This window comes from Pistacia vera, unplaced genomic scaffold, assembly GCF_008641045.1.
Source record: "Pistacia vera cultivar Batoury unplaced genomic scaffold, PisVer_v2 Contig59, whole genome shotgun sequence".
Lineage (NCBI taxonomy): Eukaryota > Viridiplantae > Streptophyta > Magnoliopsida > Sapindales > Anacardiaceae > Pistacia > Pistacia vera.
The window spans coordinates 877,612-892,953 of record NW_022196434.1 but is presented as its reverse complement, the minus strand read 5'-3'; the positions used below and the strand labels follow the sequence as shown (position 1 = coordinate 892,953).

At 35.9% G+C, this 15,342-nt stretch overlaps 2 protein-coding genes across 5 annotated transcripts; one reads left to right on the top strand and one right to left on the bottom strand.

Annotated features, from left to right (window-relative positions):
* Positions 1-3,299: 3,299 nt before the first annotated feature.
* On the top strand, positions 3,300-7,089 carry LOC116109788 (alpha-galactosidase 1-like). Of its 3 annotated transcripts, none has more exons than XR_004124798.1 (15): positions 3,300-3,517; positions 3,891-3,949; positions 4,111-4,167; positions 4,276-4,310; positions 4,565-4,668; positions 4,841-4,916; positions 5,034-5,092; positions 5,189-5,254; positions 5,341-5,424; positions 5,560-5,624; positions 5,878-5,960; positions 6,045-6,135; positions 6,419-6,468; positions 6,562-6,713; positions 6,790-7,089. XR_004124798.1 is itself a non-coding variant. In XM_031396012.1 (15 exons), exons 1-15 carry the CDS (start codon positions 3,357-3,359, stop codon positions 6,883-6,885), a joined length of 1,230 nt encoding a protein of 409 aa, XP_031251872.1. In that variant the 5' UTR covers positions 3,303-3,356; the 3' UTR covers positions 6,886-7,083. The 3 variants fall into 3 exon arrangements, 2 of the variants coding, with proteins under 2 accessions (XP_031251871.1, XP_031251872.1); XM_031396012.1 differs by having other exon boundaries at positions 3,303-3,517; positions 6,570-6,713; positions 6,790-7,083; XM_031396011.1 differs by having other exon boundaries at positions 3,301-3,517; positions 6,570-7,089.
* Positions 7,090-7,599: 510 nt separating this feature from the next.
* Positions 7,600-13,437, bottom strand: LOC116109797 (WD repeat-containing protein 26 homolog). Of its 2 annotated transcripts, none has more exons than XM_031396023.1 (5): positions 13,288-13,437; positions 11,628-12,453; positions 10,457-10,558; positions 8,736-9,365; positions 7,600-7,880 (listed from the first exon to the last, which is right to left on the bottom strand). In XM_031396023.1, exons 2-5 carry the CDS (start codon positions 12,423-12,425, stop codon positions 7,659-7,661), a joined length of 1,752 nt encoding a protein of 583 aa, XP_031251883.1. In that variant the 5' UTR covers positions 12,426-12,453; positions 13,288-13,437; the 3' UTR covers positions 7,600-7,658. The 2 variants fall into 2 exon arrangements, with proteins under 2 accessions (XP_031251883.1, XP_031251884.1); XM_031396024.1 differs by lacking the exon at positions 13,288-13,437 and adding an exon at positions 12,592-13,170.
* Between the last annotated feature and the right edge of the window lie 1,905 nt (positions 13,438-15,342).

Below are 15,342 nucleotides of genomic sequence, written 5' to 3'. Positions count from 1 at the left end.
AGATTTGAATATGGTGCTAAGGTTATATATGTTGCAAAAACATAAATAAAAGATTGGCAAGAGAGGGTTGTTATAGTGGTTCGGATGCTCAAAACCGAATCCTACGTCCATTGTTATTTTATTATTCTCTGGTTATTTCTATGATATTGCCCATAAGGCATGCAAAGATGAAGAAAAGCTTTGATTACAGAGAGAAATAATGAAATGAAGCTCAAATCTATGCCTAACTCTCATCTGCCCAGCCCCCCTTTTTCGTGAAGACAAGTGCCAATTTATACATCTTTGAGGTCAATGTAATGAGTGTTTTGCAAGTTGCCTTGATACATTGAAAGCTCTCATCTTTTCATCTCTTGAAAGGAGATAGGGTTGGTATGAATATCTTTGAGGAGGTATGGGCTTGGCAGCTAGTACAAAAAGACATTTATTGAGTTGACATACGCGTGACTTTTTAGGCATAACAGAGAACAAACAAATTTACCAGTGAAGTCAGATGAATTTTGTAGAGATATGAATCTGCATAAACGGATGGATATGACATAGAAGGTTGAAGCACGCCAAAGTATGAGAGCTCGATTTGAGTCAAAGCGCTTGTCATCCATGGATATTGACAGTTCCAATCAGAAAATGGAAGGAGAATCAAGTACTGATGAAAGTGATAGTGAGAGTTATGCATACCAGTCAAACCGTGAATTGGTGCTCCAGCATGCTGATGAGATTTTCAGTGATGCATCTGAGGAATATTCCCAACTTTCATTGGTTAAAGAAAGGTTTGAAAAGTGGAAGAGAGAGTATTCATCGAGCTATCATGATGCTTACACGTCCCTAAGTACTCCCACTATTTTGTCTCCGATTGTAAGGTTGGAGCTCTTAAAGTGGGACCCATTACATGAGGATGCTGATTTCTCTGATATGAAATGGCATTCTTTACTATTCAGTTATGGTTTGCTAGAAGATGGGAGAGATTTTGCCCCCGATGATGCTGATGCTGATGCTAACCTGGTTCCTACGCTAGTGGAAAAGGTTGCACTTCCAATTCTGCATCACGAAATTGCTTATTGCTGGGACATACTTAGTACAAGAGAAACAAAGAATGTTGTTTCTACTACAAGCTTGGTTGTCGCCTATGTTTTTACTTCCAGTGAGGCACTAGCGGATTTACTACTTGCTATTCGTACTAGGGCCGGCTCAAGGGGTAGGCATGTAAGGCACCTGCTTAAGGCCCCGCCAAAAATAGAGTTAAAAAAAAGGCCTAATTTTTTTATATATTTTTTTTAATATATTACAAAAATGAAAATAGTGAATAATTTCTTGTAGTCGGCCCTAGGGCCCCCCCCAAAAAAAGCCAAAATTTATTATATACATTTTACATATATTCCCACCCAAAGTTTGACGAAAGAGAAAATTTGTACCTCTAGTTTCATATATTCTAATTTAACCTCTAAATTGACATATTGAATTTCGTGTAACAATGAAAGGCTAAAATGGTCATCTCCATGTCTCAAATTACTCACCTTCAATTCAATCCCAAAATTCGATATTTACATAAATAATCTCCACCCCTCTTTCGCCGCCGGCTGTTTGGAGCTGATTCCGGTCGATTTTCTCGGAATCATCATTTTATCATTTCCCAAGTGTTTTCCTAACCTTGATAGCCCTCGATTTGACCATTTTTTACGAATCTCGTAGCCTAACTCCATTACGTGCCTGACGTTGCTGGCCTTCCCTGACGCCACCATCTTCCTCCCCTTTGCCCTCTCACCAAAACCCCTATCATACCTCATCCGTTTACTTTGCCAATCGCTAGCCACCAATACCTTTTAGGCAGTGACTTCTCAAGTCTTTTTCCGGTCAATCCTGGCATTGGAAATCACTCATTTTACCACCCATTGCTTCTCTAACATCTGCTCTCCAAAACCCCCCACCAACCTAACCCCGTTAACCCGTCGGTCGTCGTCTATCTCTCCTAGTGATTTTGCATCTCAAAAAACAAGAAAAATAAATTTGAAATAATTTTTTTAATATACGCATATCTTTTTAGAAGATCCCAAAATAACTTTTACCTAAGGTCACAAATATTCTTAAGACGGCCTGATTCGTACCCATCTGGCTGAAGCTGTTTCTAACCTTACAGTCCCTGCATGGAGCCCTCTCTTAATGAATGCTGTTCCCAATGCAGCACGGATTGCAGCATACCAATTTGTGGGAGTTAAAATCCTAATTTTCCTTTATTACTGTTCAGTTCTATTTCTACATATAAAAGTTTGAGTGACCCAATTAAGTACTTGGATTCTTAATGAAAGAAAGAAATTACATGGGATTTCCTGGAGGTTGTACAAGGATTTCATGGAGAGATGTTATAACGTGATGAGAAAATCTTGTAAAGTTAAAGAGGTTTTGGTTTGAATTAGAGATCTGAATCTGTTCTATTGTCTGCAGATTTTTGGGCTAATCCAGGATCCGAGTGCCTTGTACACATACTTCCAATACAAATGAATATTTAGAATAAAATTATAATGCAGTGATAGACCAAATTACATTAGTTAATGACTTTAATCCACTTTATTTTTTTAGCATTGGTGGGCAAAGATGCTAAAAGTTGGCTGAAGTGGAAGCGTGCTTCACTAGATTGCGCGTGTAATAGCACTTCAATACTTTATTTGTTCAGTCTAGTCTACAGAGTGATAATTTTTTATAAATACCATCTCTAGGTATCGCCAGTCGTTTAGTAAGGTTTTCATCATCTGGTTGAGTCAAAATCTTTTTTTTTCTTATATTCATAATCTATTCACACACTAGAATCATTTGTAGCTCCAAATATTGTAGATGGTAGGTGTTTGCAGCCTGCAGCATGTTTAGTTATTCCTTTATGACACCCGAGGTTTAGCCAAATTTCAAAATGGTACCCTGATTGCATTTATTTCAATTCCTACCCTTAATCTAACTTCGTTTACTTTATTTTAACAATTGAAGGATAAAAGCGTCAAAGTATCCCACATCTCAAATTTCTCTCAAAGGAATTGGGCTTAGGATGATGATTTCCGTCAGTTTGGGTGAGAAATCCGGCCGAGATCCACAGAAAACAGGTGGCACGGGCACCGACAATGGGCGTTTGTTGAGAGAGATTTGAGATGTGGAATACTTTGATGCTTTTACCCCTCAATTGTTAAAATAAAGTAAATGGGGTTAGATTAAAGGTAGGAATCTAGAATAAATGCAACCAGCGGTACCAAGTTGGGATTTCGCTAAACCTCGAGTGCGAACATGTCGTTTGTTCTACTTTTATCTATTATTTCTTACAGCTTTGCATTGCAGCTATATACTTGGGCCATGGATACATGATTTGGAAGTGAGAGACGATGGATAGATGCTACTCTCCTTGCTTGCTTCTATGTTCAGTTCTCTTCAGCCTCTCTTTCAACCATTCTTATGTAGTTTCATCTAATCTTTCTGCAAGCAGCAATGGAGCTGGTGGGAGAATTCTGCTCCGTAACGATCTCGGTCTCACTCCTCCAATGGGGTATTCATCATTATACTATCTATGCAAATTGACAACCTGTATACTTTTCTGCACAGCTATTTCGTCTTTGCCATTTTCTTTTATAATAGTGTGTAAGAGAAGTTAATATTGAGCAGGTTGTTTTAGGTGCAAGTTATAAATAAGATGTTGTTTTCTGCTATGAACTAAAGAGTATATTCGCCTGATTATAGTGAAACTGTGCACTCTGCTTTCAGTTTGTTTTTCTTCTCTATGCCAAAGACGCTATTATTCTAATTTTGCAGTACTTACAAACTAAAAGATTATGGTTTTGTTATAACGTATTTTGTTTGTGATAAAATCAATATTCTATCAGTAATGGTTTATCCTCAAGCAATTTAACTCTATGGCGTAGGTGGAATAGTTGGAATCACTTCCACTGCCAGATTAACGAGAAGATCATTAGAGAAACAGGTGAGTTCTTGATCGTTTATTTTGGATAATACAACTAAACATGCCACAATATACCAATCTTGTTATCATCGATAGACTCAGATTACCAGCAAGAGTTTTGCATCAAGTTACTACATATATGTATGCAATATTTATAATGCTTCAATTTTTGTCTTCAACAGCTGATGCCCTAGTATCAAGTGGACTAGCCAAGCTTGGATATCAGTATGTCAACATAGGTAACAACTTGGTGTGGGAAATATCTAAAGCACCTTGCTATTCATTCCTAGGTGAAATAATCTTCTTATCAATTAGTCAATTGTCATTGCACTCTACATATTTTCCAGATGATTGTTGGGGTGAATCAAGTCGCGATTATAAGGTTCATTTACGATCTTTTCTTTACTCATTTTACAATTTCTCCAGTGGGTTTATAGACTTGAAGATCTTCTGGTCTATGTTGCGCACTAAAACATCTAGGATGACCTTCAATTTAACATGGTCTGTTAAGTTTCTTGAAAAAAAATCTGATGTTCATAATGTTCAATTGCATTCTGACTAAAATTTATGTCTTTCTAATATTTCTATTTTACCAGCAAAAATGGTTATTGAAACCATGGCCTGATCAAATTGTAGGGCAATCTAGTAGCTAACAGGACTACATTCCCAAGCGGGATTAAAGCACTTGCAGATTATGTGCACAGCAAAGGTCTGAAGTCAGGAATTTATGTAGATTCAGGGTGAGTTCTTATCATTTTTTCCTGCTAATATTCTGTGTGAAAATCATTTAAACAAGTTCCTGATGCTTTTCAAGAATTCATTGCGTTAAATTTGCATGAGAAGATGTACCATTTTTCATTAAAACACACATTAAAATGACCTTCAATTCCTTTTGTCTCCATACTTGTAAAGGTACCGAACATGTACAGGGAAAATGCCAGGTTCAATTGGCCATGAAAAACAAGATGCTACAACCTTTGCTTCGTGGGTATGCATGCTGAATGCGCAAACATAATCTTTCATCATATATGCTTGAAGTTGATCATTCTGATTTCCAGTTCTTGTCGAAGATGATTGAGATAGTAATTTGTGTAGCTTTAAGCAGGGAATTGACTACTTGAAGTATGACAATTGTTACAATGATGACACAAGACCAACTATAAGGTCATCTTAACATAATTTTTCTTATTATCTTTCCATTGTTTTGGTAAATTATTCCATTGTACCTTGATAAAGGTCTACGAATCTTGTTTCTTTCAGGTACCAAGCAATGTCCAATGCATTACAGGAGACGGGGCGCCCCATCTTCTTCTCTATCTGTGAATGGTACTCCTTTACTCTGAGTGAATATAGTTTACCTTTGATTATTTCTACAATGATTGAATTGAATTTATATTCTTGTTGCTAAATAGGGGGGACATGCACCCGGCTCTTTGGGGTGCTAATCTTGGAAATAGTTGGAGAACTACCGATGACATTTCAGACTCATGGGATCGGTAAGCTGTACATCTGCAGGAATTCTAGACTAGTTTGTCAGAATTAGTATCTCAATAGGTTGTCTTTGTATAGAAGAAATAGTGTGCAATGTGTGACTTAGAACTAAGATGTTTCCACTACATCTTTTCCTATAGAATGCTGAAGGTAGCTGACCTGAATGAAGTGTATGCTGATTATGCCAAGCCTGGAGGATGGAATGGTTAGTGTCATTCATTTGAGTTTCAAATGCTGAAAATTTTAGCCCTTGATGGTTTTCCATCACAAGATTAAGATGTAAAGTTTCTGATACACAAACTACCTGCTAATGTAGGAGAAATCTACAAGGTAGCAATACTAAATATAAATAAAATGGGAGTTGCTCTCTTCATTTGTGAAATTATAGGGCTCATTGGAGGTTTAATGACCCCAAAATGTATCGTTTTGACTGGTATATCTATCCTTTCTTTAAACAGATCCGGACATGCTTGAAGTTGGTAATGGTGGGATGAAATATAGTGAATATGTGGTGCATTTCAGCATATGGGCTATCTCCAAGGTATTTAGCTTATAAAAAAGTGCTTCATTGTCTTCTCTGGGAATGCTTTTGCAATATTGATACACATTCTATATGTTACTACAGGCTCCACTTCTTTTAGGATGTGATGTACGAAATCTTAGCAATGAGACACTGCAAATTATCGGTAATGAAGAGGTCATTGCTGTTAATCAAGGTATTTATCAATGGCGGCCATCAATCAAAGTCAAACACATTCAAATAACATTGATTATTGTCATAGTAATGCTATGTTTACTCACAATCTTACTAACCATCTTACTATCCTTTGTAAATATAACACATAATATGGATACTATACGTATAGTACGGATACTATAAGCATAGTACGGGTACCATATATAATTTTAACAGAGGTAGTAAAGTGGTTAGTAAGCTTGTGAGTACGCATAGTATTATTGTTATTGTCAAGACTGTAATTTTTGTCTACATTTTGGTAGATCCTATGGGTGTTCAAGCTAAGAAAGTTAGAATGGAAGGAGAACGAGAGGTAGCATTGATTGTACTCTGTTTATGTATACCATGAAATTTAACTTCAAAAAATCTGTCATGTTCTTTTGACCCTTGCCTAATACAATATCAGTTTCACAGATATGGGCTGGTCCTCTTTCGGGAGATAGGATAGTTGTTCTCTTGGAGAACAGAAAGCCATGGAGTTCCAAGATGACAGCACATTGGGATGACATTGGCTTTAATTCAACCAACACAGTTGTTGAAGCAAGAGATATTTGGGAGGTAAACGTAAAACCCAAGTTAAGAGGAAACTTTTGTTGCTTTGAGTCTAACTCAAATTCTAATTTTCTAATTTCAGCATACTACTCTTGCAACAAAATTTCAAGGGAAATTGACTACCAATGTGGAAGCTCGTGCTTGCAAGATGTTTGTACTGACTCCACTCACAAATTAAGCTTTTGGCATAAAGCATGAACCTCTTCTCTTTCATGTCAATAATAACAAAAGAAAAAGAAGTGTAGTGTTTAAATAACCTAAAAACTTCACAATGAGGTCTGTAATTAAGCAAATACAAAGCAGTGTATCAGGATTCAGGCGTTGTGAGAGTTCAGGGCTTCATTTAAGATATGAAATCAAGGGAGCAATTCATGCAAAACATATAGTTGAACGGTTGTTAATGAATATGGGATAGCAGAAGCAAAATTTTGTAACACTGAATGTCTTCAATACCCAACTTATGGCAAATGCTTCTTGAAAGACAAAAAGTGTAGGAAATAAGCAAGACAATGTGTGCTTCTACATGAAAATAAATACCAGAAACAAAAGAGCTTAGATTTTGCTGATGAGGAGACTAAAATGTCAACACAAGACCATCTAACAAGAAAATTAGTTATATCTTAACTTCATATAACATAGATGTAGATGAGCTTAATATAGTGAAGGGATATTTAAAGAAAAAATGTCCTGGTAAGCTTAAGTATGGCAATACAAGATTACAAGTATATATTTTGTATGAAGAAATTAGGCGCCGTATGCATACACGCTGAGAATAAAACGAGTGAGATCCAAGTATTGGCAGACAGCAGCTGCATTAATAACTTGCTTTTTGTCTACCATGGATGCAACGAACAAAAGCAAATGATCAAAGAATTTACACAAATGTTAATGAACTAAAGAAGAACATTAATGTCTGACAACTCCCAAGGAATTTTAAAAGTATAGCAATTGTTACTTGTGACTACTTCCATTGCAATGGTGGATGGCACCATTGCTCTGTTCCCTGTGCTTCATTTTTAAGTGATCTAGACCCCATATTCGAATTGTACGATCATCACTGGCTGAAGCCAACATGTGAAGATTTACTGGATTCCAGCTCACACAATTAACTGATCCAGAATGCCCAGGCAGTGCCAATATGAGTTCTCCAGAGCATCTAAGCCATATATACACCTGGAAAAAGAAATGCCACACCCCATTTTAAAACCAAAACCCTCTCCTTGATGGGAAAAAGACAAGCATTCAAACTATTATACCAAAAAAGAAACCAAAAGGAGTAAGCAACTATATACATAGGTGAAATGCAGCGTCAGAGATGGAGCAAGAAGGAGAGGGAGGGCACTGTCTATGATTTAGAGTAGCTGCTGCCAATTCTTGAGTTAACTAAACCCCATTTGTCATTTTTGCATAACCCAGGGGTTAATGGTTACTATTTAGGACAATAGTTCAGGCCAGCTTCATAATTCTTGAAGCACTAGCAGCTATTTCTTCTTTAACTGATTTCCCATATGAAATAGATATTGTATGCTATAGTATTTATTTCAAGAAATAGCATTGAGGCATTGACACCAAAACAATATCACAAATAAAAGAACAGGGATACAGGTAGAAATAATTTGAGAAAAATAATGCACTATACCCTTTTTTTTTGGGTATGTGTTAAAACTTACAAAAGGTCATACACCATTATAGTCACTTCAATAGCATCATCGTTGTAAAATGACAATCCGTTTTCTTAACAAATAAATTGGCTTCAAAAACAAAAATAAAAAAGTAAAAAACATACCGGCTTACTGAAGTAACGTTAAGCAAAAAAGGAGATATATGTCCATGGGCGGTACTTTTAGAAAATACTACATAAGCATATATAAACAAGATTCCCACAATTATTTGCATAGGATCAAAGCTATATTCCGGCAATTATATTGCATAACTATATTCATTTGAATAGAATCATTAGTCAGACAACCATTTCTTCTAGTCATATAATTTGGCTTCTATGCAGGGGAAATTAAAAAGAAGAGGTACCTGTGAATCCTCACTACCACTAGCAATGAATGCTTGCCCAAATCCACCAAAACAAGATCTGATAACAAATCGTGCACGCTTGTGACCTTTGTACTTTGACACAACTTTTGGATCACCTTCTATGCTCCAGAGATGAATTTCTTGGTTTATAAGATTAACCAGCAAGAACTTATTGTCTTTTGATAATGAAAATGAAGTAATTACTTCCTCCTCTTCAATCCATCTCTCAAATCTAGCTTCCCTGTCAAGTAAAAGAATAGCAGTTTCTCTACATATGCTTATGATCCTCTTTCCATCATCTGTTATAGCCATGTCTGATATTTTAAGTGTCTTCTGCCCTTTCCAGCATTCCAGCTCTTTTCCATCCAGATCCCACAGGCAGATGCTCCTGTCAGTCATGCCAGCAAAAATCCCTCTACCATCAGGAAACCATCCACAAGAAATCAAGCCAACACCAGTTTTTTCATAAACATGAAGGCATTCTCCAGACAAAACATCCCAACGTCTGATAACCTCCTCTTGTCCACATGTCAGAACTTGGTGGTTATCAGGACTCCATGAAACGGTCAACACCGGTTTATGGTGTCCACTTAGTTTTTGTTTCAGTAACACCTGACCTTCCTCTTTAACCTAAAAAGTGAGGAACTTTTCAGTTCATGAGTAGATAAAAGTTTGAAGTTATAATGAAAAAAACTGGTGTTTTAGCCGAGAATAATAGCAACATAGAAGAGCAACTTGTTTGGCATGTTTATGGCCCATTGCTAATAATACAATTTGCTATTTCCCTGGAATATCCTATTATCAAGCAACACTAGACACAAAACAGTCAGCGCAATTAGAACATTCTGGACATCTCGGGTCAATTATACTCAAGACCTATTTTTGCAGTACAGGTCCGCTGAAACTATATACTTCTATAATGAGAATTGTATCACACCATTTGCCGAAATTTCAAGATTTCGAGTACTTAGAACAAGAGCACATTGCTTGTCAAAGATGAATTTACTCCATGTGGGTATCCAAAAACCCATGCAAACATGTTTGAAACCAGAATTCAAAAGTGCAACACATTGCACCACGGAATACAGTTCTACTAACATCATTGAAAATTTGAAATCACAGGACACCATGGATTAAAAAAAAAAATCTTGTTAATGGCAATTTAAATAAAATGAAGAGCCATAAGGTAATATAGCAAAATGTTAGACCTCACAAAAAATCTGACTCAAGATCAGGTTAAGGACTGTCCTCAGAGTTACAGTGTTAATCTGCCCAAGATGCAGTGAAACACTCAGCACAGTTTAAATAGGCCTGGTCAGCTAGAAGATAGTTTGAGCTAAAGGGGAATATTTTTCATAAAAGGAGCCGGGGAGGAGAGAGCTCTCCAAGTCATATATTCAACCACAACATTTATGATTTTTTGACATTGGCTCATGCTATACAAATACCAATATAATTTCACTCAAGCCAATAGATTGACTTAAATCTGCTAAAACGTTTCCTTGTCTCCACACTTCTGACTCTTTATTGAATTCCATCTTTCTACCAAATAGTTAATAGTCTCCCTCAAGAAGCGAAATAGAGCACATTAGTTACAGATAATGTGCTCATATTGGCAAAATTCCAGAAAGTTAGCACTGTGTAAATGAGGTAAAAGAACCTGGAAGGTTGTAGAAGTCCATGTCAACAACTACAAGCCCATAATCATAAAGAAATCTTACCTCCCATATAATTGCTGACTGATCCTTGGATGATGATGCCAAATATTTTCCATCATGTGAAAATTGCAAAAACCACACTTCATCAGTGTGTGCTTCCAGTATCTGTTCCGTTTGTACAGACAGATTTTTTCACATTAGCCTTGGTAAAATTTGATGAGACAAATTTACAATAGCAAATGCGCAGTCCATTAATGGTATGTACGGTAAGAGACACCATAATACATCATAGATTGATGATAGTGAAGTAGTGATGAAAACAATGCAGACAATGATGATGTCAATGATAAATAAAAGAAAATAAATAAATAAATAGATGGGAAGATAAAAATGGCTCAAGGCATGCATTTCCTTTCTTTAAGAACAAATCTTTATCTTAGCCCCTTCCAATAAGGTTCCCCTCAAATTACTGGCACTAGCTAATCATATTAAGACTTTCTTGCATCACATTATCCAACTAGATCACCATTCAAACACTGGTAGTCTTATTACAAAGTTTATTGTTGGCAACATACTTACTTATTCAAGTCCAATATTTTGTCTTCCAACAAACAAAGATCAGTTCTCAATTCCCTAGACCGCTTTAAGACACAAAGCTAAACAGGGGCAGTAGAAGGAAGCACTAAGCATCACTTTCATTTGAGTAAGAATGCACATTCAGTACAAAGGCCCATATCTTCGAAAAATTCTGTTTCACCATCTACACAACATAAGATCTAGTGAGCAGAGGAGCGATTTAGTATACCTATGAAAATTCTCACCATATATCTTTGAAGAAGATAATGAATGAAGTCCTAAATACAAAAAGCAAACAAAACCCCAATGTTCATAATATCCCCAAGCAATCAAGGACCTAAACAATTCAAACCAAGCAACATTCTCCCTTGCCAAAAAGAAAAAAAGACATCTCAATAATTTGTGAACGAGATCAGAACTTCTCACACCAATATGGAAATGAAATATCAACAATCATAGTGAGGAGATTAAAAAAAATTGATTTGGGTAAGTCAATAACAATTGAAACTTTTGGGCAAACCAGCAATTAGTTATCCTTCCGCAACACATAGAAAATAATGCCAAGACTCTAATGCCTTTCATAAAAAACCAAGCAAAATTAAACTGATACGGGGCATGCAAGGTATCTGAAGCCAACAGTCAGCCCAGAGACTCTAACCTGCAAAGTTTGGGAAGGAATCTGGTTTCTACCGCACTGGTGGTCTGAATATAAAGACAGATTGCTATCCAATGTATTGTGGAATGTGCACAAACCTCGTTGTACATCAAGAGCCTTTTCAACAAGATGTTCTAATCTTTTTTCAGGAATCATGACTGAAGCAGGAAGTAACTTTTGCAGTTTTGCTAATAATATTGATCTTGACTTTGCACCATCAGTATCTTGATAAGAGACTCCAAGCATTGAAGGCTTGAAAGGAGAAATAATGCAGGATGCGAGCTCATGCACTCGGCTCATATTGATTTGAAGAGGCACAATCTCATTTCTTAAAGTATTTAAGGCAGCACTGACTTTTTCCATTTGTAGAAGCTCGAGAAACTTCTGTTCCAACATCAAGAAAGACACAGATTTCAAAGTCATTTCATCCGATATACCAATCATGTGCAATGTGGCCACACTTTCATCCCACTTTCCATCCATCACTTTCTGCATGAACGAATTGACAACTGATGAGTGCAATCGTATTCCTGATTCTTCCTCTAGAAGGGCCCCACTCTTATCATAACCAAGTGAGTACAATGCCCTGGTTATGATTTTGACGAATTCTGCTTTTTTGATGACACCTTTTGCACCAATTGTTTCTTCATCCCCTTGGGAGGTTAGTGGCCGAGCCATCTTGTCTCCCAAAGAGCAAGCTAAAGATTGTGTGATAGATGAGTCTTTAGACAAACTCTTTGATTCTCCAAAGGGCCCTTTCACACGTTTCAAGGGTGGTTCAATATCTTCTATAACTCCCATGAAATGTCTGAATCAACCCATATATACTCTATGAGAAGCAAAAAGGAATAAAGCGTGTAAGGAGAAATGTATAATCTCACAGCCATTATAATAAAAAACTTATATTGATGCATAAGATAGCCAGAGGAAAGGCCTCAGAAAGTGCAGGAAAAATGTAAGTGAGCACCAGGAAAAAATAGAACCCCAGAAGACCAACATTTTAGTAACACAAAATTATGTGACATAAGCTGTATCTGCCCAAAAGAGAAAAACATATAATGAACAAACATAGAAACAAAATGTAAAACATTAATACGAACAAAAATCTTTCTCCTTCAAAGCGAAAGTGGCTCAAAGCACATGACCATACAATCGTGTTATGAAGCAACTATAAAGAAGAACATGATACGAGCTAAAACCATACCAAGAACTGAATCACATTGCAAAACCTAAAAAAGGGTAATTAATGCCAGTAATTATGCTTTTATGCAGTAGTGAGAGTGTCTAATCATTTCTCAACCTGAACTTCTCCATAAAAATTGAAAAAAAACGAAAGAACGAAAGAAAGGTGACCCTCAAGCTAAAAGCTTCTTGAAACTGTAGCCATGAAGTTTCAGTACTGAAACAATTAATCAGTTTTCACAATTAAATACTAACAATTAGCTGCTAATTTTCATAATTTAAGGAAAACAAGCATGATCCATCTCTTATTGATAAGAAAGCAACATAACACAAAATATAAGAAATGCTAAACACAAAATTGCCCAACAACAACAAACAGCAGCACATAATAATATAAAAAGAAAGAAATCCATGAAGCAAATCAAGAGAGCAAGGCATGAAATAGATTAAAAAGAAGAGAAATGAGTGAAAGAAGAAATACCCAGAAAGAGAATGCGTAGAGAGAAAGAGAAAGAAGCAAACATGAACAAGAAGAAGATGATGATTGTTGGTATTATTATTATTTATTATGACCAAAAAGCAACACCTCACCACCGAAAGAAAGCAAGCTATATAGTAATGTAATGTGTATTTTTTGACAACAGCGAGAAAGTAATAATAAATAAATAAAAAATGAAAATTTATTTTACCATAATTTTAGAGAAAGAAGAGTATAGGTATGGTTTGGTCTTTATCCATGTCCATGTCCATGTCCATGTGACTGAGTTGTGTCTGTCCACCACGTATCTCACTTTGATTTTATCAATTTTCTTACTTTCTTTTATATTTGACCAGTGCAATTCTCAATCTGAAATGGGGAGTTTCCTTCTTTCTATATTTTGCTTGGCGTGCTGGTAAATGAAAGCACCTCCTTATTTAGTTTGATTATTTCTCCTTTCTATTTTTCTAATCACAATGTCAACTCTTCACTCAACCTCATTCAACTCAAATCAAACCAGTCTTGGATTATGTTAGATAACATCATTTATTAAACTTTGTAATTTGGAGTGCTTTTATACCAGGATTCCTAGCAAACGTTATGTTTTTATTATAATGGGCTCTGTAAAAATATTATAACATCCATTGAGGTTAATTGGTGGTTCGATGTCATATTTGGGATTATATACAAGAGAAGTGCTAGTCTTATAAAGATAAATACAAATGGGGCATACAAAGATAATCCCTACCTTTGATCTTCATGATTTCTCTCTCTCTCTTTTTCACTTTTTCCGTTTTTTCTTTGTTTTTTCCTTCACTTTATAGCTTTCTTTGTATAAGTCTTTGTAAGGATAACATTTTTCTATGTACAAATGCCTATTTTAGTGTTTATTATGTACAAGAAAAATGCTGCTCAAATAATTCCTTAACAGTTGGAAATTCCCTACTTAATCTAGAAAAGGAATCCCTTTAGTAACTTATTTACTATTCTCATGTAAAATTATAAGTATATGCTTAGAAGAAATGCTTGGCTCTGGCCTTATCCAAAACCATCCATAGAGTGCTACTGGATATGGTAACATCTTGGTCTTGGGAAGAATAAACTAATTTCATGGTCCATGTGCAGTTTTTCTCCATGTCCAAGAAACCTTTTGCAAAATTCAAGCTTTCATTGATTTTGTTTTATTTTTTTTTATTTTTACCAGTTTATGCTCTCTGTTTTTGGTACAGATACCAAGACAAGAATGCCAGAGTTCACAAACCTTGGACTTGCACACTGTAGGAAAAAGACAACCATAATACACATAGATTGATGATAGTGAAGTAGTGATGAAAACAATGCAGACAATGATGATGTCAATGATAATAAAAAGAAAATAAATAAATAAATAGATGGGAAGATAAAATGGCTCAAGGCATGCATTTCCTTTCTTTAAGAACAAATCTTTATCTAGCCCCTTCCAATAAGGTTCCCCTCAAATTACTGGCATAGCTAATCATATTAAGACTTTCTTGCATCACATTATCCAACTAGATCACCATTCAAACACTGGTAGTCTTATTACAAAGTTTATTGTTGGCAACATACTTCTATTCAACCAATATTTGTCTTCCAACAAACAAAGATCAGTTCTCAATTCCCTAGCTGCTTTAAGACACAAGCTAAACAGGGCGTAGAAGGAAGCACTAAGCATCACTTTCATTTGAGTAAGAATGCACATTCAGTACAAAGGCCCATATCTTCGAAAAATTCTGTTTCACCATCTACACAACATAAGATCTAGTGAGCAGGGAGCGATTTAAGTATACCTATGAAAATCTCACCATATATCTTTGAAGAAGATAATGAATGAAGTCCTAATACAAAAAGCAAACAAAACCCCAATGTTCATAATATCCCCAAGCAATCAGGACCTAAACAATTCACCAAGCAATTCTCCCTTGCCAAAAGAAAAAAAAGACATCTCAATAATTTGTGAACGAGATCAGAACTTCTCACACCAATATGGAAATGAAATATCAACATCATAGTGAGGAGATTAAAAAAATTGATTTGGGT